This window comes from Pseudonaja textilis, chromosome Z, assembly GCF_049901715.1.
Source record: "Pseudonaja textilis isolate UNSWEBS1 chromosome Z, rPseTex1.2, whole genome shotgun sequence".
Taxonomy (NCBI): domain Eukaryota; kingdom Metazoa; phylum Chordata; class Lepidosauria; order Squamata; family Elapidae; genus Pseudonaja; species Pseudonaja textilis.
In genome coordinates, this window is record NC_142008.1 from 5,769,104 (window position 1) to 5,793,759 (window position 24,656).

Sequence of the window (24,656 nt, forward strand, 5' to 3'; positions counted from 1 at the left end):
ATTCGTACATGACAAGGAGCCCTCCCTTCTTAGAAGGAAATTAATTACAATAGCCAGGCAGAGGAACCGTTTAAATACCTGAAGTTTTATATTTGGAAATATGTTCAATCACCCATCTAGGTACTCGTTTTGCCTGATCATAAGAGAGAGCATGATTGGTGTAATGTCTGATCTGAGTTCCAGCTGCAGGAAAGCCGTATCTTTCTAATATAGATTCTGGTCCAGGTTCTAAGAGAGAAAGAAAAAAAAAACACCTTTCTGAAACAAAGGCATAGAGAAATCACATCATATCTTAAAAATTGGAGCCAACTTTTTACAAATAATAGAAAAATAATTATACAGTGTTATATAATCTTTCAGAGATTACACAGCACTGTATAACTGGTTTCAATTTCATATTTTTATAGCAATAGTAATACAGATATGGTTAAGTCACTTCAGTGGTCAAAATATACAATTACCAATAATTCTGCCCTATACTGCAGAAATACAAGGCAGAGAAAACTACTTTTTCAGTAGCCCTGGGTGATTTTCATTGAATGAAGGAAGAAAGGAAATGGAAGGTGTATTTTTTTTTAAATAGACTTGAGTCCTAGGGTTTTCACTTGCAACCTTCCTGGGGAACTTCTGAGAAACAAGGAAACAGATTCACTTAATGTCCACATGATTCACTTAACAACTATACTGATTCATTTAACAACCACAGCAGAAAAAGTCATAACATGGGGCATAACTTATTTAACAACTGCCTTGCTTAGCAATGAGAATTTTGGGCTAAATTGTTGTTGTAAGTTGAGGATTTATTCAGCAACTGTTCAAACTTACGATGGCACTGAAAAACAAGACTTATGACGGCCCTTCAAAGTTGCGGTCAAAGTTGGAGCCTCCTCATGGTCATATGGTCAAAATTCAGAAGCTTGGCAACAAAACTCATATTTATGTCAGTGCAATATCTGAGGTCATGTGATCACTTTTTGTGACCTTCTGGCAAGCAAAGTCAATGGAGAAACCTGATTTATTTTTCAGCTGAGTTATTCACTTCATAATTGTGGCCAGAAGGGCCATACAATGGGGCAAAACTCACTTAACAACTGTCTCACTTAGCAACTTAGGGCTTAACTGCAGTTGTAAGCCAAGGAGTACCTGTTCTCCAAGACAAACTGAAGCTGCTATTCCTTCCCATTCATAGAGAAGAGCTTTGAAAATAATTCCAGGGAACCAAATTAATTCTGACATGATCCTTGGCAGAAGTAAGCTAAAAACAAATTTAGTTTAGTTTAGTTTATTGTCATTGCACCTCGTACAGTGAAATCAAACACCATCTTCAGTGCACATCATGACCATGACCATGAAAATAAACACAAACACACATCCTTCACCCTCCACATATTGAACTGAAACTCCCAACACCACACCAACACTGCGCTATACAGTAGAATTTAAAAGAGCTATTGCTCTGGGATAGAAGCTGTTTTTCAGCTGATTTGTCCTTGTTTTTATTATTCTGTACCGTCTGCCAGATGGTAATAGTTCAAAAAAAGGGTTCCCAGGATGAGATGGATCTTTGAGAATGTTTTGAACTTTCTTAAGGCAGCGGGAGCTATAAAGCCCTTCCAAAGAGGGGAGAGGGCAACCCATGATCCTCTGAAGGGCAATGACGTTAACCCTCTGGAGTGCTGTCCTATCTGCCTCTGTGCAAAACCATAGAGGTGCAGTATGTTAAAATGCTCTCTATGTTGCAGCAGTAGAAGGTCACCAGCAGTTTTTCATTCAATTGTTGTTTTCTGAGAAGTCTCAGGTAGTATAATCTCTGCTGGGCCCTTTTGACCAGGGCTGCAATGTGAGCACCCCAGGTCAGGTCCTCTTTTAGGGTAACACCCAGAAACTTAAAACTGGCCACTTGCTCCACTCGGTCTCCATTGATAAGCAAGGGCTGGATGTCTGATCTGTTCCTTCCTTCTTTAATCCATGCCATATAAATGCCAGGGATCTGATTAATATGAATTAATATGAACACTGCACTAGATTCGGACACCCATAGATTATGTCAAGAGAAGTGATTGATGGGATGTCACATGCTGTGTCTTTATACCGTGAATTACTTCCATCACCTTTCTCCCAATCCAAGTACCATCAGGCCTAACTACCTTACTTTCTGATGGTATGTTGTGCTAAGCCAGAGGTCTCCAAACTTGGCAACTTTAAGACTTGTGGACTTCAACTCCCAGAATTCTGGCTTTCCTGGCTGGAGAATTCTGGGAGTTGAAGTCCATAAAGTTGTTAAGTTTGGGGATCCCTGCGATAAACTACAGCTTTTGTTCTTTTCGCATGGAACGGCTGCTGGCGTTTCCCGCGCCTGCGCACTCGCCCTCTAGCCTCCGCTCAGCCACGCCCACTCTTTCGCGTCATTTCGCCTTCCCGCGGGCGGATCGATCGTTATGCGCTTGCGCAGTCGCCTCCTTACCTCCCAACGGTGGCAGCAGCGACCGAGATGGCTGTGGTTCATCTGGCTGGGGCGCGGCGTCGCTCGGTGGCCAGTCGGGCTTTCTGAGCAGTTTTTTGGCGAGCAGCCCCGAGACGGTGGTACCCAGGGCCGCTCCGCACATGAAACCACCGAAGAAGCGGCTCCGGACGAGATGGGCACCTATCGCCTTTGCCATTCGAATCCCCGTCGGGAAGACAGCCAGGCGGGGAGCGAGGCTTTCCTCCGCCCCCTGCCCGGACTGCGCAGACTCAGAACTCTGCCTCTGGCGAGGAGGGGGGCGGAGAGAGAGAGAAAAGGGCGGGAAAGTCGCGCTTCCCTCAGCCAGGCGTGTGTGCTTCCTCGTCGACCATCATCCCCATCCATCCCCGAATACAGATAGTCCTCGACTTACAACTGTTCTCTGAATCAGCATTCAGCGTTACAACTGCACTGAGAAGAGGACCATTTTTCACAGTTAACACCATTTTGACACCCCCTCCCATGGTCACAGTGATGGGAATTCAGCCACTTGGCAACTGACTCATATTTATGAGGGTTGCAGATAGTCCTCAAATTGCAACTGTTCATTTAGTGATCATTCAAAGTTAAAAGTGCACTATGATTGTTTTTCACTCTTAATGGCCATTGCAGCATTCCCTCCGTGGTCACATGATCAAAATCTGGAGGCTTGGCAACTGACTCCTGTTTATGATGGTTGCAGTGTCCTGGCGTCACATGATCAACTTTTTGTGACTTTCTGAGAGTCAATGGGGAAGCCAGATTCCATTTAACCACGTCACCAACTTAACAAATGCAGTGATTCACTTAACAACTGTGGCAAAAGTTGTAAGTGGGACAAAATTCACCTTAAAATGTCTTGCTTAGCAATAAAAAAAATTGTGCTCAAATGTGGTGATAAGTTGAGGACTACCTCTAGGGCCCAGATTCAAGAGCAGGGGTCATAAGCAGTTAGTGGAGTAAGAGTTGGAGGGGACCTTGGAGGTTGTCTAGCCCAACCCCCTGCTCAAGCAGGAGACCCTATGTCATTCCAGACAAATAACTGTCCAATTTCTTCTTAATAGCCTCCAGTGATGGGGCACACACAACTTCTGGAGGCAATTCCCGATTCATTGTTCTCATTGTCAAAATATTTCTCCTTAGTTCTAGGTTGGATCTCTCCTTGATAAGATAACCCTTACTTCCTAGGCTGCCTTCAGGAGCTTTGGAGAATAGGTTGACCCCACCTATTGTGGTCCACCGGCAGCAGGTGCAGGCAGCTGAGGTCTGGGAGAGCGAGGACTCAGATGAGGGACCTGCGTGTGATACAGGGATGGGGCCAGGACCATCAGGGCAGGGAATGCTGCCTTGGGAGATTGTGGAGGCTGGCAACAGTGAGGAAGAGGACCCCCGAGGAGCCTGTGCCCAATGCAGCTGCGTGCAGGGCTGCTCAAAGGAAAGAGCAGCTGCAGCAGCACAGACAACTCAGGAGTAAGGTTGCAAGGTAATGGCCACTCCCTTAAGAGATAAAAGCCAGCTGAGAAACCGGAGTTCTTTGCAGGAAGCAAATAAGTTTTTCCACTCAAGCCTTGTGGACGTTCGGAATACCTTGGTTGGTGTTTGGAGACTCTTTGTGTTTGAAATATTTCTTAGTAACTTTTATCTAGTGTACTTGGCAGCCTTGCACAACCTTGGCAAGGCTCATTCTTATCAGAGACAATTAGTTTGCAACAGCCTTTTAAACGTGAAGGAACGGAATTTGTAAAGAATAATTAAAAGGTTTTGCTATTACCTCTGTTTCATGTTTGTTTCCTTGGAACAAGGATGGGTCAGAATAACCCCTTTTTGTGGCAGCCCCTCAGATATTGGAACACTGCTATCATGACACCTGTAGTTCATCAAACTGGACATACCCTATTCCTGAAATCATTTTTGTGTGCTTTAGTGTCAAGAAAAAACATGGCTGCATCCATGAAATCATCCGGATTTGAGCTGGGTTTAAAGGAGCCTTTAGTATCAGCAGATAGAGCATCTCATTCAGCCAAGATGTACTCTGAAGCTAAGCAGTTTGGAATGTTTTTTTGTTTTGTTAGGAATCACCAGGAAATTTTGGCCATAGGAGAGGGGGAACCCTTGGAAAACGACTGCTGCAAAACGTGTCTGTGTTTTTTTGCATACAAAAGTCAATTTGAGGGCGTCTTTGTTGTCTTGCATAGCGGAGGTATATTTTCTTCTCTTACTCTGTGCTAGTTTGTAGGCGAAGTTGGCTGGATTCCCAAATCTATAATTGGTTGTCAATCCCAACAGTTTCATGCCATACATCAAGACAAAACTATACCAGTCCCACATGGTTTAGTAGTTTCATCTGTGAACTCAGTGCCAATTTAATTTTGCAAGGAAGCCCCTTTTTAAGAAGTATTTGAGGTTCAACTAACATCCACAGGGGGAGGGCATCGCAAAAATTAAGATAGTTAGGTGTGACATTAATTCAAGCCCTGTTCTTTTGCATGTGTCACATTGCATGTGTATGTAGTCTTCTACTTAAAACCATTTATTAGCAACTTTGAAGTGGCACTCAAAAAATGACTTACACTTACCATCGCTGCCGTATTTTCAGAATTTGGGTACCTGGCAACCAGCATGTATTTGTGATGGTTGCAGTTTCTCAGGTCACTGTTTGCAACTTTCCTAGTTGGCTTCCAACAAGCAAGATCAATGGAGAAAGCCAGATTCACTCAATAACTGTGCTTCACAAGGACTGGTAAAAAACGGTCAGAAAATTGGGCAAAAATCATAAACATCTTGCTTATCAATGGAAATCTCGTCTCAAGGGGGTCATAAATCAAAGACTATCTTTATGTATAATTATCATACTAGCTACAACTTCCACCTTGACTTTTGTTAAACCCTATGCCCCACCTGTGGATTCCTGTGAGTTCAGTGCAGCAAAGATATTTTCCAAACAGAATTCATTGTATTAAACATGGTTGGATTTGCAGTTGCCTAGTGTTTCTCTTTTAAAGAATATATAGGTACTGCATGTGATGGGTCCACATAGTTGATTTTCATGTTTAATTACTCACATCCCCATGGTGAAAATAAACATCAAATAATTGATTGCATGGGTGAGAAGAAAAAATTACAAACAGCCGGTAAGTGGCAATAAAATGTGAAAGATCCTCAATTAAAGCTGAAATGTAGTAATAGCAATTGCCAAGCACTGCTCTCCTAAATGGATACTTGCTATCTTTATTGTGTGCATTTCAGTTGTGAAATTTGATTAGTTTTTAATGTTTGAACTTCACCATCACTTAACTGTTTCCAACCTTCTTTCATATGTACAATTTGACTTTTCCACTCCTGTATTTATCAACTGAGAACATTTTTATTCATCTGATGGATACGGAATGTAATCCTAATGTTAAAATATGCCACATTAAATGTATTGATCTTTGAGTGTATCAAGTATATCTGATCAAAATTATCTTTACACTTTAAAAGCTATGAGGTATTTCCCATTAACTTAGTATGTTACCAAAGTAATTAAAAAATTAGTTGCAAAAAAAGCCATTCAGGTCTGTGAAAGCTACAGTATGTGTGAAAAAAATGTGTGCCTTATAGAAGCAACATGTTCCAGTTTTCCAATACCATATAGTTAATGAAAATTATATGTCAGCTATTAAAAGTTTAGAAATCACCGACTATAAGAAAGTTTGATTATTCTTGATCTAAATCATGACATTTTTAAGTTCTTCCATCAAACTAGAGATTAAATGAGAAGCTGGTGTACTTAAGACTCATAATTATATTAATAACGTATATGTACTTGAATAATAGTATGGGCATTATCTAAATGCATTAGATAATTTAATATAGAATTGTAACTACTGCTAAAATGATATACTTTTTGTTGTATTTTTCCTTTTTTAAAAAAAAACATTTTCTGTGGTTTTTTTTTCTTTGATGGTATATATATTTTTCTCTTGTTTTGCTTTTTTATCATTAAAAAAATATTTGTTCAATTGAGCTTATTGTATTTCTGTTCTCATCAGACCAGAATTGGTTCTGCAATCATTAGAGAGAAATATTGATTGACCATCCCAGGCAGTAATTTAATATGATTCAGTGTCTTTGTCTTTGCCTCATATAATGACCATCTGAGTTTACAATTATGATGAAAAAGTAACTTTGCAACCAGTGCCTGCATTTTACCTCTTGGCATCACCATTGCAGTCAGCAGAGTGGAGAGATTCTTGTTGCTCTCTGAGCTTGGTTGTTTTCCTACAGACATTTCATTACCCAAACTGGGTAACATCATCAGTGTTAGTAAGGAGTGTTAAAAGAGTGTTACCTAGTTTGGGTAATGAAATGTCTGCAAGAAAACAACCAAGCTCAGAGAGCACCAAGGTCAACCCTGAGCTACAAATATTTTATTTTGTTAGTGGAGAGATTGCCTAAGCGTGCTATAACTTCCTGAGCTATTTTTCTCCATAGAGGGGCAAGGCCCTAAAAAATATTTACTGCAAGTTAACAAGCTCAGTTCTGTGATCTTAATTAGTTGATTAGGATTTTTCACTCAGTGACCACTCTGCTTAACAACCAAGTTACTGATCCCAGCTATGGTTTCTAAATGTAAACTATCTAAAAAATGATCATGGGTGTTATGTTTTGATACACATAATCATCTGTACAACAGTGTCTTTTTAAAGCAGGGGTGTCAAACTGGCGGCCCATGGGCTGGATGAGTCACGCATAGGCTATGCCCACCCCAGTTCCACAAAGGGAAAAAAAAGTGAAACATCACATGATGGCAATGTGACGCTATGAGTTTGACACCCATGTCTTAGTGTATAATGAAGTTCACTTTAGAAGTTGGGGCTTTCTGCATTCCCCACAGAATTCCTTTGCAACACTGTCAACTTATTTTTAGTAATTGTTCGGTTCACCACAAATTTTCCCATTTATTAAATCTCTATACTGTAAAATGCATTGCAAGTGTAATACTGATCAATAGTTAACAGTGATTGCAGGAATTAGAATAAATGTAACAGCTACACAAATACAATTAAGTATTGTATAGGTGATTCACCATTGTGGCATGTTACTAAACTGCAAAATCTGTCGTTGATGAAAAAGAATAGAATCAGAATTAAAAATCACAAAACAGATGAATAATTTGCCATGTAATATTTATTTTAATATAGGAAAAAGATAGACTTTGAAATAGTTCTTTCTACATTTCCACCCCCTATTTGCTGCAGTGGAACTGCTTCACACAAGGCAAAAATACTACATTCATACTGTTTTATTTGGGCACCCTGTACTTAGCTGAAGCAGCGATACCCAAACTGGCAGATCTAATTTTCAAACATGAGACTTATTTCTAAAATACAACAGTAAAAAGAAACAAAGATCTATTGCAAATGCATGAATTAGGATACAATGCTTCAAAACATTTCCATTTAAAGAATTGCAATACAGTGAATGTCTTCTTTAGGGCATCTTACATATGCATATCTATATTTATATATAATATAATATATATATATATATAAAAATCAGCACACTTTTTCAGTTCAAAAGGGATTACAGCTATGAGCTCCTCTGTTTAATTCTCTTTCTTTTAAGTGGATACTTATGTTTTGTTAACTCAGTAGTACAAGCTATCTCTGATCTACATTCTTTTTTTTTTTTTAGCTACTACAGTGAAATATAACCCACAAAATTTACATTTCACATATCTTGGTATACAAACAGTACATTGGAATATGAGCTAAGGATTGATAATCTTTTGAATTATTTCACCACCTGATAGAGCTTTCTGCATTTAGTATTTCCTAAATTAATTCTTATTTCTGAAGTTTGTCAGGAATCCAAAACTGAAAATTTTGTATTTTATATCTGGTCTAAACTCCTGTTTATTTATTTATTAATAAGATGCACATTTCACTATGTTAAGGTAATTTTAAGACTTTTATCTGGTTTCCTTGAATAAACCTCACAATTTAGAAATCCTTGAAAAAATAAACAACCACCAAATAGTTGGATTAAATTAGGGATTTTTGTTTTGTTTTCCTTCCACTTTTGTTCTTCAACTTTTAATGTAAATTTCTAATGCTACAAAATAATACAGAAAGCTCCATAGGGAATTGACAAATTGTTGATTTTAGGTTGATTTTAGGTTAGGTTGATTTTACATTAGAGAGAAGTCAGTCATCAAACTTGGGGACAACATATATTGATAGGTGAAAGACTGTAGGGTTTTATTTGCATTTTAAAATGTGGACAGCAGCAAGATTGAAGGCCCTTGGCACTTGTAAATATAGGGCATAGCATTGGAGACCAAGAATAGCAACCACTTTGATGCGTCCAACAATATAAATTAATATGAAAAGTCATTTTAGTAGAGAGGGTGTTTTCCTCTCACTCATCACCAAAAAAATTACGAATAATTGATATACTTATATGTTTAAAAAGAAAAATACACCTGTGAAAGTTAATCTCTGTTGTACCACCGAACTTGAATTTTGATGGGAAGATTTTATTTCAATATATTGATGACCAGTAATGAAAGTTATGGGAATATATAAATAGATTTTTTAAAAAGTGCAGTTCCCTACCAAGTCAAGATCTGTGAAATTAATGCTATAGATTTTCATTCCATAGAAAATGGCAATGTTATATTTTGCTGTAACAAAGTAATGGGGTAGACCAATCTTTTCTAAAGGGCTCAGTAAACAATTCCTGTGCTCAGTCTGTTACACCCCTTTCCCCAAACAATTATCCTGTCGTGATATCCTTCAGGACCTCTTTGCTATTACAAGTAAAAAGCAAAGTTGTCAAGATCATCAGGAAATTTATCCTAATAGAAAACTGAAGCAGTAGAAATCCAAGTATTATAGAAAAGAAGCATTTTTTTCTTGCAACTACATAAATCCAAGAAACTTGTGTTTGACAAAGAAGCCTGTTAGCTGAATCTTTGTAGGAAATAACCACCAACTTATTTTTACATGTTTACCCCTTGATGATCTGTTCCATTCTCCTCTCCCTCAAATTTCTTCATTTTATATAATGATTTCTTGTTTATGAATGTTGCTAGTTTGTTAAGAAGAATCCAGAAATAACTATTGCATTAATGTGAAATTTGAGGATCATCAGATCCCCAAATATATTGGATGAAAGATCAAACCCAGAAATAAGAAAGTTACAAAAACAGTTTCTAACTTCTAAGCCTCACTTTACCATAACCCTGACTCAAAAAAAAGTTTAGAAGAGTTTACAGCAGTTGCTTTGCATTGCAATAAATGAAGGCACAAATTAAAAAGCATTAGAATTCATAGCTATGAGACCTCAAATGGTAACTTCCTTGAGGATGTGTCCACTAAAATAGCCAGTTGCATTTATGACTAAGGGACACTAAACTCAAGTCTCAAATCTTTAAAAATATTCAGAAAGAGCACATATACCTAACAGATTTTAGAAAATTCACTGAAAACCTTTTATTAATTAGCGGACACTGAAATAATTATTAAGTTGTGGACCTATATTCTGTGCCATTGTCTGGCAATAGATTCACCTCTAGAAAAAGTAGAAATGCATAAAATAGAATCTACTGAAAATATTAAGTAGAACATGTTTCACACTAGTACATATATGTTTTAGACCATTAAATTGATTTTAAGCTTTTTGCTGAACTGCCTAAAATTTCTACTTCATATAGCTCACAATACGTACATTATTGATAGATAAAATGGCACCACGCTATGGCATCAATCTTTCCTTGTCTCCTACCAAGCCAGGCAAATATAGCATAAGAAAGACTCAAGAGATGTTTCTTATAAAACATGGATTCCTATCTAGGTTATTGGATTTTACTGTGGGAAAACTGTTGCCAAGTTGCTATGGGTTGTCAAAACAATTATTATGTGGCTGATCATTCTGGAATGCTCAGCATATATTTAAAACTGTGTCTAATGTAGGAATGTATCCCTGAATCAAAAATTCAGATATCTATAAAAATAAATCACTACCTTGAGATATAAAAAAACCAAAACACATCTTCAGGGGATTCTACCTCATGCATATTGCCTTAGCACATCATGACTTAATTCGGTTAGCAGAACAGTCTCCAAGCATTATCATGATTAAGAATTCTGGAGAACTAGATTAAAACTATATGATTTTCTTTTCATGTTTTTTGCTAATGTTGGTATATCAGTGTATCTGAACTGGGGCAGTGGTAAACATAATTAGCTTTTCCCTTACTAATAAATATCAAGATCAAGTTTTAAACTGTTTTTATCCTGTCACTATTGCTAACATTGCAAAACAGATTCACTTGTACTGAAAAATGAGGAAACCCTGTATGTCATAGACTATTGGATAATCGTGAAAATGTTGCATAAGATTGAGGGCTCTAAATATAATGTGCTTTTATTTCTTAAATATATTATTTTTCCTGCTTCTAAATAAGAATTCAAACTTGGCAGTGTCTCTTTATTAAGATCAAAAAATGGCATAGATTCTTTACTCGCTTATTGATTTTAATTTAAGTTTCCCTATGCCAGATAAGGAACAAAATACAGCTACATGGACAGGCTGATCCTAGAGATACAAACATCTCAATTGCAGCAAACTTTTTAAAGAAAGAATTGGACTCGGATTAGACAATTTCATGATTCACACATCACATTAAACGCATCCCTCCAATTCCATTGTGGCTTAATGTGATGAATGAATACAGTATAAAATTAAGTAAGCTGGAGCTCTATCCTCCACCTAACCTGGGAGAAAAGCCTTGGTTTTTTTTTTTTAAGGCCCCTATTTCAGCAAATGAAATATATTCAAACTACCACTACTTATGGTAATTGTCATAATTATATTTAGACCAAATCTGATTTGGATTTTTTTTTCTTTCTCTCATGCATAGCTACACTTGTGATTGAGCTTCCTTATTGCTATATCAAGAACTTTCTTAACATTAAATATACAAGACCAACTGAAGGCCAGGAAGATTAAAGAGATGCACTATTTAAGAAAAAATGCGATTACACAACAGGAAAACTGCATCATTAATAGGTAAATGTGACTGTCAGACACTGGAGATGCTATAAGCTAACCTTTTTCCACCTGGAGTCTGCCAGATGGGTCTGGATTGCAGAATTTTGAGCCAACAGCAGTTTTGGCCAGGAAGTATGAGAATTCTAGGAGATGGGTACCACATTTGGGAAGGCTGAGAATCCAAGAAGCTAACAAAAAAAAAGATATGGACAACATATATTAGCTAAGGAATATGTATATGGTCACATTTGAATCATAGCTAACCACACAACCAAAGCAACTGGCAATGATCTGTAAGCTAGGAAATTTAAGTAAGAAGCCGTCAATCTGGCTGAAAATTAACTTTATTTAACTCAACCAGTCTGATCAACAGACACAGCTTCTCACTTTATGTAGGAAGGACTAAGAGCACTCCTAATGGAAAAAACACAAAAACAACTTCTATATGGCACTTTCAATAAATACTTTAAAGCTTCTCAAAACTTTGTTTCAATGGAAAAGCAAAGCAACTGCTGTATCAAGCTTATTTTAACCATTATATGAATAATGCTGCGAGACAGGAAAAAGCACACTTGAAGCAACACAGCAATAATAACAGTGTATCTTCCTCACTGCTAACCATGCACCTTGACTGTTAGTGACATACAGATGTCAAGGTTTTATTTCATTTTAATGGATCTATTTTCCTTCATTTTGTTTTGCCTAAAACCCCTGTTGTTAAGGGCAACATTATCATCCATAAAGACATAATTAGAACTTTGTTGAGGCCTCCTAATTGGTAGCCTTCTGAATAAAGCCTGCTACTCCTGTATATAAAATGATAGTCTCTTCTCAAAACATGTCTTACATCAAGACTGCAGAAATCAAAGGAGTAGCTAATAACTTGGCAAGGGACAAGTGAGTCCCATGTTGTCTTAGTTTGATTCTCCACAGTGGCTTGAGGCTTTGCAGAGCAAATGTGCCAACCACTTTCTTGTATATTCTGAATGCATTAGATCACTGACTCTTCTAAGACTTTTTTTTCTTAATAGAACCAGTGCCAAATCAAGTTTCTGAATCAATCAGATGCTTAATCTTGATATAAAACAGAGTGAAGAGCGATAAAAGTCTATTCCGGAAAAAAAAGGACAATCCATGACCAATGAAACAATTATCCTGTTTAGTCAATTGTATGCAAAATTAGTCTTTAAGATACTAGTCACTGACAAATGTTGAATAAATTCCCAAGAAGTTCGCGGCGCCTGCAGAAGCTGCAATGATGCCAAAACGACATCTGCTCAGTGATGTAACTCAGCAAATGCCACCATAATGTACAAGTTGCAGAACACCTGAGACAGAATATATACATTATGGCATCTGTATGATTACATACATGTCACCACTTGTTCCCTAATGAAGTCCACTCCAAGTTCAGAAAAGGTGTCTGCATTTGCCATCTACAACCATTTTTGAAGTAATAAATTAACTCATCTTCCTCAATTAATTTTAGCTTATGTAAAAGAAATCTTAACATGTTTCAGGGTTGCTCATAGTTACCTTAAATAGTTCAGAGATTCAAGATTGAGCAAAGAGAAGAAAAGCATCAGCATTTCTGCTTCCTTATTAAGAGAGGCAGCTGTTTCCCAAGAAAAGAATAAAAGCTCAAATTTTAATTCCCCCACCCCTTGAAAGAGATACAGAAGCATGCAGAGTGAAACTATTTTTTTTTTTTTTGCACATTCATAAGCAGTCAAAAGCAACTTTCCTCTTGTCTTACAAAGTGAAAAAGGCAGTTCGTTTTGGACACCTCTGCTTCCCACATGCCCACTTAGCAAGATTAGTTTCCCTTTGCTGTTCTTTATTTGTTAGAAAAGCTTCTCTGATTTTCTCCTGCAGTTAATTAAAATGCCTTGGGGGAAAAGGAATTGCATTGCAACCTTTTTTGTTTTTTACCGAATGACCAAATTTATATTGCATTAACTGGGGATCAGTCAACCAACAGCTGAATAACAAATGTAAAGAAAATAATTTTCATTCATGGATTAGTATCTCCCGGGGAAAATGTTTCATAAAGGAAATGCTATTACTAATAATTTTTTACTAAAACAACTTATGCTCCTACTACTTCCACCAATTTTTTTTTAAAAAAATGGAAACAAGCCTTCACAAGTAATGATGAATATGTCCAGGAATCTTGTACAGCCAATTCCTCTAAAATTGTTTACACTTATTTACAATGGTGCTTTATAGAAAGAAAAAGAAAAGAAGTGGTAGCATTTTTTTTAAAAGATCGGGGGATTTTTTTCTTTTTTCTTCTTCTTTTTTTAAAACTCCCGTTTCATAAAAGCCAACTTACATTAAAATTTACATACTCCAAGATAACACAACTAACAAAATATATAAACTCATACAAGTAGAAAATTTTGAGGTATTTCTGGTTTGAGGTGGTCTGTGGTCATGAAGGTTTTTTTTTTTTTTAGTTAAACCTCAAAAGCCACTTCATGTGTATGTGTTTTCTAAGTATTTTTTTTTTATAAATCATTGCATGTCTTGCAAGTTAAAAAAATATTTAAATGTTATATTGGCAGCATTAGGAGTATTCACTGACTAGAGCGGATTTTATGGCGTAGTAGAATTAAGTATATTGAAAATATGCACCACTGTTAAGACGAAAAAGTTGGGTGACAGACAGTCTTCAGAGAATGAAGAATCAAGAAAAATTCAAAAGCCATCAATTTCAACCAGCTGTGGGCTGTATTGAAAGCAAAGGAATTTGTGTAAAGTGTGAAAGTAAACTTAGAAACAGAAGTCTATAAAAGATGTGAGTAGCCAAGGTTGAGAAACATTGGCCTAAACTATGCCTATTCTTACCATAAATCAAAGAAAGATAGACCACTGTATTCAACTATATTCAACTATATTCAACCGTCATGACTTTTGCCAAAGGACTGTCCAGAGAAAGTGTCAAAAAAGTTAGGATGGCTGTGATCACAGCTGCCATCTTGATTTTTTGTTTTTAAATACACACACATACATTCCCATAAAGTTTTGGGGACAATCGAAGATGGCATTTCTGTGTGTCTTTAATGGGGAATGTTTATCTCCCTTTACAATGCCTGATAGTCATAGCAGCTAAACAGCCTTGACATTTGTCCTGCAGATATTAAGATCTCAGAGTGAGATTAAATTTTATTAGTCCTGGCTACATTTACTTGGAAATAAGTTTTACTGATTTCAATGAGTCTTCAAAGAAAGGCTGTCTCATATCATGAATGACATTGAATACCAAATACATAACTGGATACACTGGTCTTTTTAAAGCTCCAGGTTAGATGCTTGTTGTCTTTTGTATTTATTTATTTTATTATTATTATTATTAAAATGGCAGAAAAATTGTTTAGGGCTGTAACCTTGCCCTGTTAGACAACTGAGGGAAATCTGCAGTTATTGAATCCTAAGACCTCATTCTCTGAACTTATAAATGTAATAGAAAGGGTTGGTTTCACTTAATGTTACCCAAGCCTGAGATATATATAAGAATCCATTTGTATCAGTGATTTTTTGTGACCCAACTTTTTCTGTGTGTTGTAGCAGTTTAATAAGCCTTTCTCAAAACTTGCCCATCCTCTCATTAACTGTTTTCCTGAGAAGTAAACTCTTTAGCCACTGTTTTTGTCCAGATGCTGCGAAAGTCCAATGCCTCTTCCCCACCCAGCCCTAACTTCTCATTTTCAGTTCTACCATCAGAGTTAATATTCTCGACTCAATCACTCCCCACCCTCACCCACAAAAAAAGCACGGCAACACCCGTTAGACCCGTAAAAGACACATCTGCTTTTTTTTTCTTTTTTTTTTAAGCTCACTGTCTAAAATAGGAAAGAAAGAAAGAAAAGGGAAAGTAGGAGGGGTGATCCTTTTTTTGAGAGATGTGATCTCATGGAACAGTCTTGATTTTGCAGCATGGATAAGAAGATGAGTAGGTTGTTTTCTTGTTGTCACTGATATTTGGTGTAAAAATTGCAGGTTAGTTAGAAGAGAAAACAGGTTGAAAAAAAGAAATGAAGAGAGTTCACTGAGGTTTTGAGGTACCTGCACTGTAACTGCATTCATTAGTCGGCACCTGGATGCTTTCAGAGTGATGTCTTTCTCTAATTATTTTTTTTTCTCTTTTCAATACAGTAGAGCAATATGCTGGTAAATTGATTCAATCAAAACAACAACGACAACAACACAACAAATAATAACAATAGCAAGAAAAGTCAAGAAAATAGCAGCTGCAATCATGTATAGGTATGCGTGTGTGTGTTGAATTCTGCAATTTTTTTTTTTTTCAGAAAAAAAAAATCCACTGCGTCTTAAGAGACCAGTGGGAAAAAAAAAAGGCAAACAAGGATTTAGATACTTGACTCTTTGGGCAGCAAATCTACGTTGGTGACAGAGGTCACGATGGAAACAAGGCAGTCGAGGGTACTACCATTGGCTGATTTGCGAATCTGGGCGACACGCTCTTCCACACAACCGGCAGACAGTCTGGCCTCCGCATCATGATCCCAGCATTCTTCAATGGTAACACACAGCTGGGCTATGCCCTGTATGCCCAAGGAGAAGGGAAGGAAGGAAGAAGGGTTTAACCAGAGAAAGTACACCGATGCAAGCTTGAGGATGCCAGGGGTACAGGTCATATTCGTGGTACAACTGTAATGCAGTCTCCCCATTAAGGTTCTAAGTTAAGGGTCTTCAAACTTGGCTGTAAATTGGGGCAAAACTCACTGAACAACTGTCTTGCTTAGCAATGGAAATCTGGATCGTAAGTTGAGGGCTGCTTGAATTGACTTTTATTAAACCATACTGGCCCGCCCAGCCATGGACATTTGGGGATGGGGGGGGGGGGGAATATGCAAATATCAGGAAAGGACCTACAGGGTGTTTAAGCCAGTGGTCCTTGAACACAGGACGCATCTTCTTATGCACCACAATCTCCTGCAGCTCCTCCAGAGATGGGTGCTGGCCGATTTCTTCTTCAAAAGGCAGTAAGTAGTCATCCACGGGGCCTATATTTACAGAAGAAAGGACATTGCTACCATAGGCAATCCACTGGAACCAACAGGTAGCTCCTACCAACTGGCATCTCACAGCTGTATTCAACTGTATGCGTCACACAGATATATGCTGATTACTTATGTCCAAGTTTAAATGGAGTCATTTGTTTGAAGTTAATGTTGCAAATCAACCTTGTTAGCCATCCACCCAACTCTGCAACTCCGTAACAATGAGAGCAGGCTCTCTTGGCCTGATTCCCTCCCTTCTCAATACAATCTGCCTGCACATCACTTCACTTCCTCCTCAAGTAATAGCTGTGTTGTTTGTTTATTTAATTAAAATGTTTCTATGACTGCCCCATCTTCTAGCCAACTCTAGGCAGCTGCTTAAAGAACTACTTAGTGTATTCTTATTACTTCTCTTTATAAAGAGATAGATTGACTAAGGACAGGAAATTTTAAGAAAGATTCTCTAAAAGACAACAGGTTGAATTGCAAGAATTTGGTAAAAATCAGGGGAAAGGAGAATTGTTCTAGTTCAGATTTGTGTCATTTTTACATATTTTTATTCTGAGCTGTTGTTTTTTTCTTCATTTGTTTGTTTTTTTAAAAGCTAAGAAATACAGTGTGTTGATATGCTACAAGTCAACACCTTTGTCAAGATCAAATCAGATAAGTTTGATTTAATTACTTTAATTGGAATTTGCAAAAAGTGACTCCCAGGAAAATTCCTAAAGAAATTTGGCAATAATCTCCATCCCATAACTGTCAGAAATTCAAATCTTACTTTTCTTCACTAAAGGATCATGCTACAGTTCAGGCATGTACTGTTTGGCATTTCATTTATTAGCTTATCAATTCTCGAAGACCCTGCAGTACACATTCCAGCTGCCCCTTAAATAAATTATACTTATAAAACTTGTATATGCCAAAAATCTTAATTGTTTAGATTTACTTGGTCATCCAAACAACAAAAACATCCAAATAATAAAACTAAGCATAGGCTAATAAAGATATACTCTTTAATGACTTACCTTGGTCTCAGTAGTCTCATGTAGATGAAGCAAAGTTTATAAAACCTTTAGCTTTTTTAAAACCTTCTTTGAACAAAAGTCTACCAATTTAAGAAAGACTTTGTATAATTTAAATGTCTCAGAATGCTTACAAATTTCAACCGTTTCCATTATATGGGACTAGATAGTCTATATAAGTATGGGTGACCCAGAGTATCTTTCTTCTGGGAAAAATATCCCTACATAGATATTCTGAATTAAATGTTCATAAACTAACTCCAAATGGGTTGGACATACAGTTTTCGTAATTTCTAAGGAAGTAAGAACAGTATGTAAAAATGATATTGAAACTCACCATCAGCTGCCGTGCATCTGGAAGCCAACTCCCACAAAACCAAGCCCATGGCATACATATCAATTCTCAGGAAGGAATCTCTCTGGAAATTAATTGCTCCTTCCAGGACCTCAGGAGCCATGTATCTTCTTGTTCCCACCTATAATAGACACAGGAATCAGCTACTGAAACTAAACTCATACATTCAAACTCTGGTTCTTTAAAAAGGGAGAGGGAGAGAGGGAGAGAGAGGGAGGGAGAGAGAGGGAGGGAGAAAGAGAAGGGGGGGAACAATGAAAAGGAGAGGAAAAAAGCAGAAGTAATAGCAATTGTTGTTGATATTACCTTGGCTACAGGTAGTCCTCGATTTGTCACACCAAGATGTTGCTGAATGAGAATACTTACAACTGGTCTGTGAAGTTGCAGCTGTCACTGGATTCTCACAATCATGGGATCACGATCTGGGTGCTCAGGTGTCCAGCTCGCAATTATGATGGTTGTAGTGAGCCAATGGTCACATGATTGCCCTTTGCAACCTCTCCCGCTGGCTTCCCATGAGCCGTCAATGGGGAAGCCATCAGGAAAGATCAGAGGTTGTTTCCAACTGCTTTTGTCTCCCAGAGATCTCATACTCTGTGGCACAGACCTCCCTGCCCACCTGTGCTCTGCAGCACCTCCCTGTGGTTTCCCCACTCCCCCAATGATGACCCCATTGGCTACTAGGATGGATGACGTTACCTAGTTGGGTAATGAAATGTCTGCAAGAAAACAACCAATCTCAGAGAGTAGCAAAAACCTCACAATTCAACCTTGAGCTACAAAGATTATCTTCTATTGGCAGGCATTGAACCATCTACCAATGCATTCTTCATCATTTTGACAAGATCAATTGATTGCTGATACTTCAAAAAAAAAAAAAATACAAGTAGTTCTCACTTCCTGATCGCTCGTTCAGTGACCGTTACAATGGCACTGAGAAAGGATAAATTATACACTGTCATGTGTACACAAAAATTGTGACTTGTTTTTCAAAATATAGAACCTAGGTACTATGTGACAATAACATAGATTTGTCTTATCTTCACCTGCCTTCCCAATTAGATTTGCGAAATGAAGTAGTATAAGCTAACCTGCAGGTTTACCTGTCCATGAGTATCTCCTGGGGGCTTCCCGGGTTCAAAACGTACGGCCAGTCCGAAGTCAGCAAGCACGGCAGTCAAATCATTCTTCAACAGCACATTCTTGCTCTTGAAATCCCTGCAAGGAAAAGAAGAGGAGAGAAGAGAAGAGAGGAGAGGAGAAGAGGGGAGGGGACATAAGAGGAGAGAAGAAGAGAAGAGAGGAGAGTGGAGAAAAGGGAAGAGGAGAGAAGGGAAGAGGAGGTATTTAATGTAGCACATTATCAACAGCCAAGATAAAGCCATCTACGTGAGATTTTTGCCACCAATGCCATCAACAACAGGTGGATGCAAACCCCATTTATGAGAAAGGCCACAAAGGAGGAAGAAATCAGAGAGGACATTATCCAGACCAACATTAACACAAGTTATGTGCAGTGGCATCCTTCCCTTATTATTTGCACTCGTAATTCCTTTGTCATCTCTTTCTTAGAAAGCAGGCTTTGGCCTCTAGAACGTTGCCTTGGATTCTGATCTCTACCTGGAGTTTCACTCGGCTGCGTTACTTCCTCATCTGCCTCTTAAATTAAACCCCTGCGCTTATTAAGCGACTCCTGGAGTTTCCTTCAGTAGGGGCGGAGGAGAACAGGGGGGGGGGGTGGGGGAAATAAAGAAAGGGGTTGAATATAATTAAATTACAGACTGGAGGCAGCAGATGGTAGACCCACGTGTGCCTGGCATTATAATTCTCTTGCTGTCAGTTTAATTGACTGTGGTATCCCAGCCGGTTGGATCACAGGACAAACGTGGGGCCAAGTAATATAATTAATGAGGGCAGATTGTGTTTCCCCACCCCCCCTCTCCGGCAAAACGCTCCGTAAGAATACGTTAGGAAGAGAGATGCCACCATGGACAAAAAAAGAGCTCACAAAAGGATGGAGGGGGAATGCAATGAATTCCCAGCGTGTACAGTATCCCAAAGGAAAACCCACCCCTCCTGACCCACAATTTCGTTTCGTTTTGTTTTCCAAGGAAGGAAAGAAAAGAGGGAAGATAGTTCCCAGGCACTGGGTACATGTTAAAGCTGTTAAAGTTGGCAGAGAAACTATCGCAGAGACCTTACGCCAGATTAGTCAAACTTCTGACAGCCAAGTACACCCAAAACCAAGATTCTCACAGAGGCTTCCCCCATCCAGATTTATTAAAAGAGAAAGGGGATTAGGCTGCAGAATTCACAACAACCAAATCCTTTCATTATTCGGACCCCTGTTTGAATTCAGTAAAGCCGTAGCTTTGTGCGTTCCCCTAAGTCGCCGATGAGAGGTCTGTTTTCCGGATAAGAAAAGAAAAGAAAAGGTGCAGATATTTTGGGCTTGTAGTGTTTCACAAACCACCTTTCTCTTTTGCAGGGATTGGAAAGACTAACATTATTTCTACAAGCGGATGAAAATGACTGTTAAGACAAGGGTGGATATTCTATGGATTCCTCAGGAGAGTCCCAGTAGCTGTTTCATGGCCCTTAAGAGTTGTTTTTCTCTCCCCTTCTCTCCTCCCCCCTTCCCTTCTTTCTCTTCCCCTCCCCACCTGCCCTCTCCCATTCATTTTTGTCCAGAGGAGGGGATAGGAAGAATGTCTTTACCGAAGGAAAACGGTAGTCCCAACACAATGAATGATGAAGCTGGAGCGTGTTGGAAGTGGATTTATTGTATCTGAAATTAAGTGCCGTTAGGGGGCAGCACAGCGTCAAAAAGACCCGGGTAATAGTTTTCGATTTCTAGATCGCCACCTTTTTCTGCAGATTCCTTTTATTGGTTAAATCAATCCTCTGTGCAACTAGCACGGAAGCTCCCAGAGGGCTCAGGATGTCCCATTGGATTGCTCTTCCCCGGTCCATTTGGTTCCCCCTCAATCTCACACAAACACACAGCAGTTTAGCCTACTACTTCAAAAGGAAAAACCAAGGAACGGGCTAGCCTTCCGTTCCCATAAAAGGTCATTAATTCCCTTGGAGGAATATGTACTGTTTAGATTGGGAGAGGGAGTGATCCATACACCTCCCCTTGAGCTCCATCAACACCTAGAAGTACGTAGGACAAACTTTGATTTGGCATTAAGGTAGACGAAAAATGGGACCCACCTGTGGGCTATCGCAGGCTTGTGGCCTTCCCCCTTGCACCAAGGGATGTCCTCGTGAAGGTAGGAGAGTCCGCGCGCCATGGTTTCCGCCACGTGGCAGAGCTCATTCCAGTTGACAACGTTCCCCTTCAGATAGTCAGTCAAGGACCCCTGGGGGAACAAACCTAGGTGATGCCTGTGACTCTTTTTGACGCCCTCTCAAATCGGATCCATGAGTCTTTACGCTAGTGTGTGTTTGTGTGTGGTGTGTGTGTGTATGTGTGTGTGTGTGTGGCGTTTACTGTGAGCCCAGCCAGTATTTGAAAGCAGGAATCTTAAGCATGCTTCTCTGGAAGTCAGCCCAAGGGCCAGTATTAAAAGCATGACTCTGCATAGAATATAGACCACCAAAGAGTGCCCAGAATTAACAGAGCGTTGGAAGGCACCTTGGAGGTCTTCTAGTCCAACCCCGTTTAAGCAGCCCTATAACCCGTTTTGGGCTCCTGTGCCAAATTGTGCCAGCGCCCAGAAGGCAATGTGTGCCCCCCCACGCCCCTGCGAATGCGAACACAATCCCCCCACGCCGCCGCCCCCCTTATCTGCACTGCGCCTCACAGCTGATTTTCAGCTGGTTTGAGGCCTTTTTTGGCCTCCCAGGGGCTTGAAAAAAGCCTCTGCAGGCCAAATAGGCCTGTTTTATCACTTCCGGTATTACAGCTGTGAGGTGCACACATGCGTAGTGAGGTAAGTTTGCCTAGGGCTCGCGTGCCGGCACAAATGGCTCTGCCATGCCATATGATTCGCCATCACGGCCGTATACCATTTCAGACAAATGGATGTCCACTCTCGTCTTAAACACCCCACCCAGTGTTGGAGCATTTACAACTTCTGGAAGCAAGCAGTTCCACTGTTTATTGGTTCTAACTGTCGAGAAATTTCTCCTTAGAGAAGTTCTAAATTGTTTCTGTGCCAGTGACATTCATCTGCAGGAGAGAATTAAACACAAACTTAAATATCCTCCAATGGAATAAACAGGATTGAAAATTAATGCTCAACTTGTGTTTATAGCAATGCATCTACAATGACTGAGCCAACTTACAGGTGGGCCCGGTCACCGTAGATGTTATGGACATAATGGAGCCTGCCTACCATGGTCATAACTCCTTAAAGCCCCATGACTGACCTTTTTGGAAGTGAAGTGAATCACTCTGCAGCCACTAAGGGAACCAATGGTTCACGATGAGAGGTTTTTGCCAAAAACTGAAAGTAAACGCTGGTTTTTCACAAAAAAACACACCATAAAATGCAGTCATATGATTGCAATATTAATGTGAGACCCAGTTGCTGAGCAATGGTTGTGTGACCGCCAGGGGCTGTCAGAATTTTTTAATCCAAATTGTAAATACCCCCTCCCCTCAAGTTAGTATTCTGGAACTTCAAACGGTCATTAAGTGACAAAGCCATAAGTCAAAGACCACCTGTACTTAGATCTGTGGGAGCAGCTCTTCTGAACAGGCACCTGTTTGCAGAAGCTCATATATATATATATCTGTGAAATGCTCTCCACGAGGAGATGCGTTCTTGGTCTTTCTGCCATCAACAAAGCGTCAACCTAACGAGTCCTTGTTACCTTCTCGTAGAAAGCTGTGATCAGCCACAGCTCCGTCTCCAAGTTTGTTCCCCTCTTCTCAGCTGCAATAAACTGCAAAAGGTTTTCATGTTTCATTCCCGGGGTGTTGAAGATATCCTTCTCACTTTGCCAAGATTGTTTGTCCTAGAGAGACGGCAGAAGGTTAAAAATGTGAAGAAACAAGACGAAATCTCTGTTCGGAGAACAAAGGACATCCCTAGACATTTGTGGTGCTATAGCCCCCTGAATGCTTCTTTTTATCTCCATCAATAAAAAAAAACATATATATATATAGTCCTGATAATTTGACCATCTTTGTACTTCCTCCCTTTCTTATTTGGCAGAACTCTGACCTTTTCGTAATTTGCAAATGCGAATAGAAATGGAATCAGCAAACATTGCGAGGGGTGTGTGTGGAGGGGGTAGGGGAATAAAAAACGGTATCCTTGCAATTGTAAAACATGTTCAACTTTGCTCAGAAACAAGTATGGCGGGCAGAGGAAGGTGCTGATTGCCCCGCGGATGACTGGTTCACCGGTTCAGACTGCTACCTAGGCCAGGTAACACGATCAACTTTGCAGGGAGGGCCACCTTCTGCGTTTCCTGGATTTACTTTAAATTTAGAAAATTGGGGGAAAAGGCACAGGAACCTGGTAACTCCCACATGCTTTTGTGTGTGTGTGTGTTGTGTGTGTGTGTGTTTGTGTGTGTGTGTGTTTCCTCTTATACTTTGTGTTTCTCCTAGCTACTGCCTTGGCTCAAACTTTCCATTGTCAGTTGGAAAAAGTAGCTAAGCTAGGAAGTCCTTCAAACCTGCAGGAGCAGAGGTTATATCCGGTTGATCGCTTGTCATGTCTCCCCCACTGAAATACCCCTAATGAAGGAGCAGCTATCTGCTTCCTCCTTCGCGTTCCGTTTTCTGATTTATCTGTACGGGAGGATGGTGGATTTAAATAAAAAACCAGGAACCAGAAAAGAAAGTCTATGAAACGATACGAATGCAAATAGACCTCAGCTTACAACCACAAAGGAGCCCAGAATTTCCATTGCTAAGCAAGACAGTTGTTAAGCGAGTTTTGCCCCGTTTTATGATCTCTCTTGGCCATAGTTGTTAAATGAATCGCTGCAGTTGTTTAGTTAGTAAACCAGGTGGTTAAGTGGCCTCCCCACTGTCAAAGGGTCACAAAAGGTGATCACATGACCCCTGGAATGCTGCAACTGTCATAAGTATATTCCACTTGCCATCATGTGACCATGAGGATGCTGCAAAGGTTGTAACTATGAAAACTGTGGTCGTAAGTCATTTTATTCAGTGACTTTATAACTTTGAACAGTCACTAAATGAATTGTTGTAGAGTAAGGAGGGCTTCCTGTAATAAATTATCCCAAAGATACTTCCCCATTTTACATGTTCGACATTGTTTAAGTCTGTATGATGAATGTCTCACAGAAGCTTAAGCTATCCCAAAATCTGTTACCTAGTACTGTAAAATTTGTTTTTTTAGATGACCCAGGGAAAGAAGAATAAAATTTTTAATGATTCCTCTCAATCTGAACATAATGGAGTCCCAGGCCTTTGCCAAGTGCATTATTTATGCTTAATTCTAGCAAGGATGGGCAATCTTTTTGACATTAAATGCAATGACAAGCCATAGATTTAACTATTTTCCTCTTCTTGCATTACAAATTACAATCCTTTGGCAATTCGTGAAAAGGCTTTAGGATATGGTTCCAAGACTTTGGAATCAACGTGCCTTGAAGTGTGATTTGAAATATTTTATCCCTGCTGTCATGCCTGAAGAAGCTGCCAAGATAAATAACATAAAACAGCAATATATAAAATGCTTGCAGATTCACGGAGCTGGGAACTTATTGCCATTCACTTGTGCATAGAACAGAGGCCGCCT

The 24,656-nt window shown here is 39.2% G+C and overlaps 2 protein-coding genes across 12 annotated transcripts in view; both read right to left on the reverse strand.

The window, feature by feature from the left end:
* The window catches only part of EXOG (exo/endonuclease G), a 28,359-nt gene extending 24,173 nt beyond the window's left edge, over positions 1–4,186 (reverse strand). Inside the window, exons 1-2 of the mRNA XM_026718501.2 lie at positions 2,465–4,186; positions 79–228 (exon numbers count right to left, since the gene is read on the reverse strand). Of these exons, the coding sequence (XP_026574286.1) occupies positions 79–228; positions 2,465–2,660 (346 nt within the window). The 5' untranslated portion in view covers positions 2,661–4,186. The remainder of the gene's footprint in view (positions 1–78; positions 229–2,464) is intronic.
* A 3,447-nt stretch (positions 4,187–7,633) lies between these two features.
* The window catches only part of ACVR2B (activin A receptor type 2B), a 66,651-nt gene continuing 49,628 nt past the window's right edge, over positions 7,634–24,656 (reverse strand). For 2 of the 11 annotated variants that reach the window (XM_026718504.2, XM_087916914.1), the window contains 7 exons: positions 22,750–22,893; positions 21,142–21,290; positions 19,017–19,143; positions 17,908–18,046; positions 16,421–16,551; positions 15,975–16,089; positions 7,634–11,709 (listed from right to left, as the gene is read on the reverse strand). In XM_026718504.2, coding sequence (XP_026574289.1) covers positions 11,576–11,709; positions 15,975–16,089; positions 16,421–16,551; positions 17,908–18,046; positions 19,017–19,143; positions 21,142–21,290; positions 22,750–22,893 — 939 coding nt within the window. In that variant the 3' untranslated portion in view covers positions 7,634–11,575. Of the gene's footprint in view, positions 16,090–16,420; positions 16,552–17,907; positions 18,047–19,016; positions 19,144–21,141; positions 21,291–22,749; positions 22,894–24,656 lie in introns of all 11 variants that reach the window. The other 9 variants (XM_087916912.1, XM_087916908.1, XM_087916911.1 and 6 more) reach the window with 6 other exon arrangements.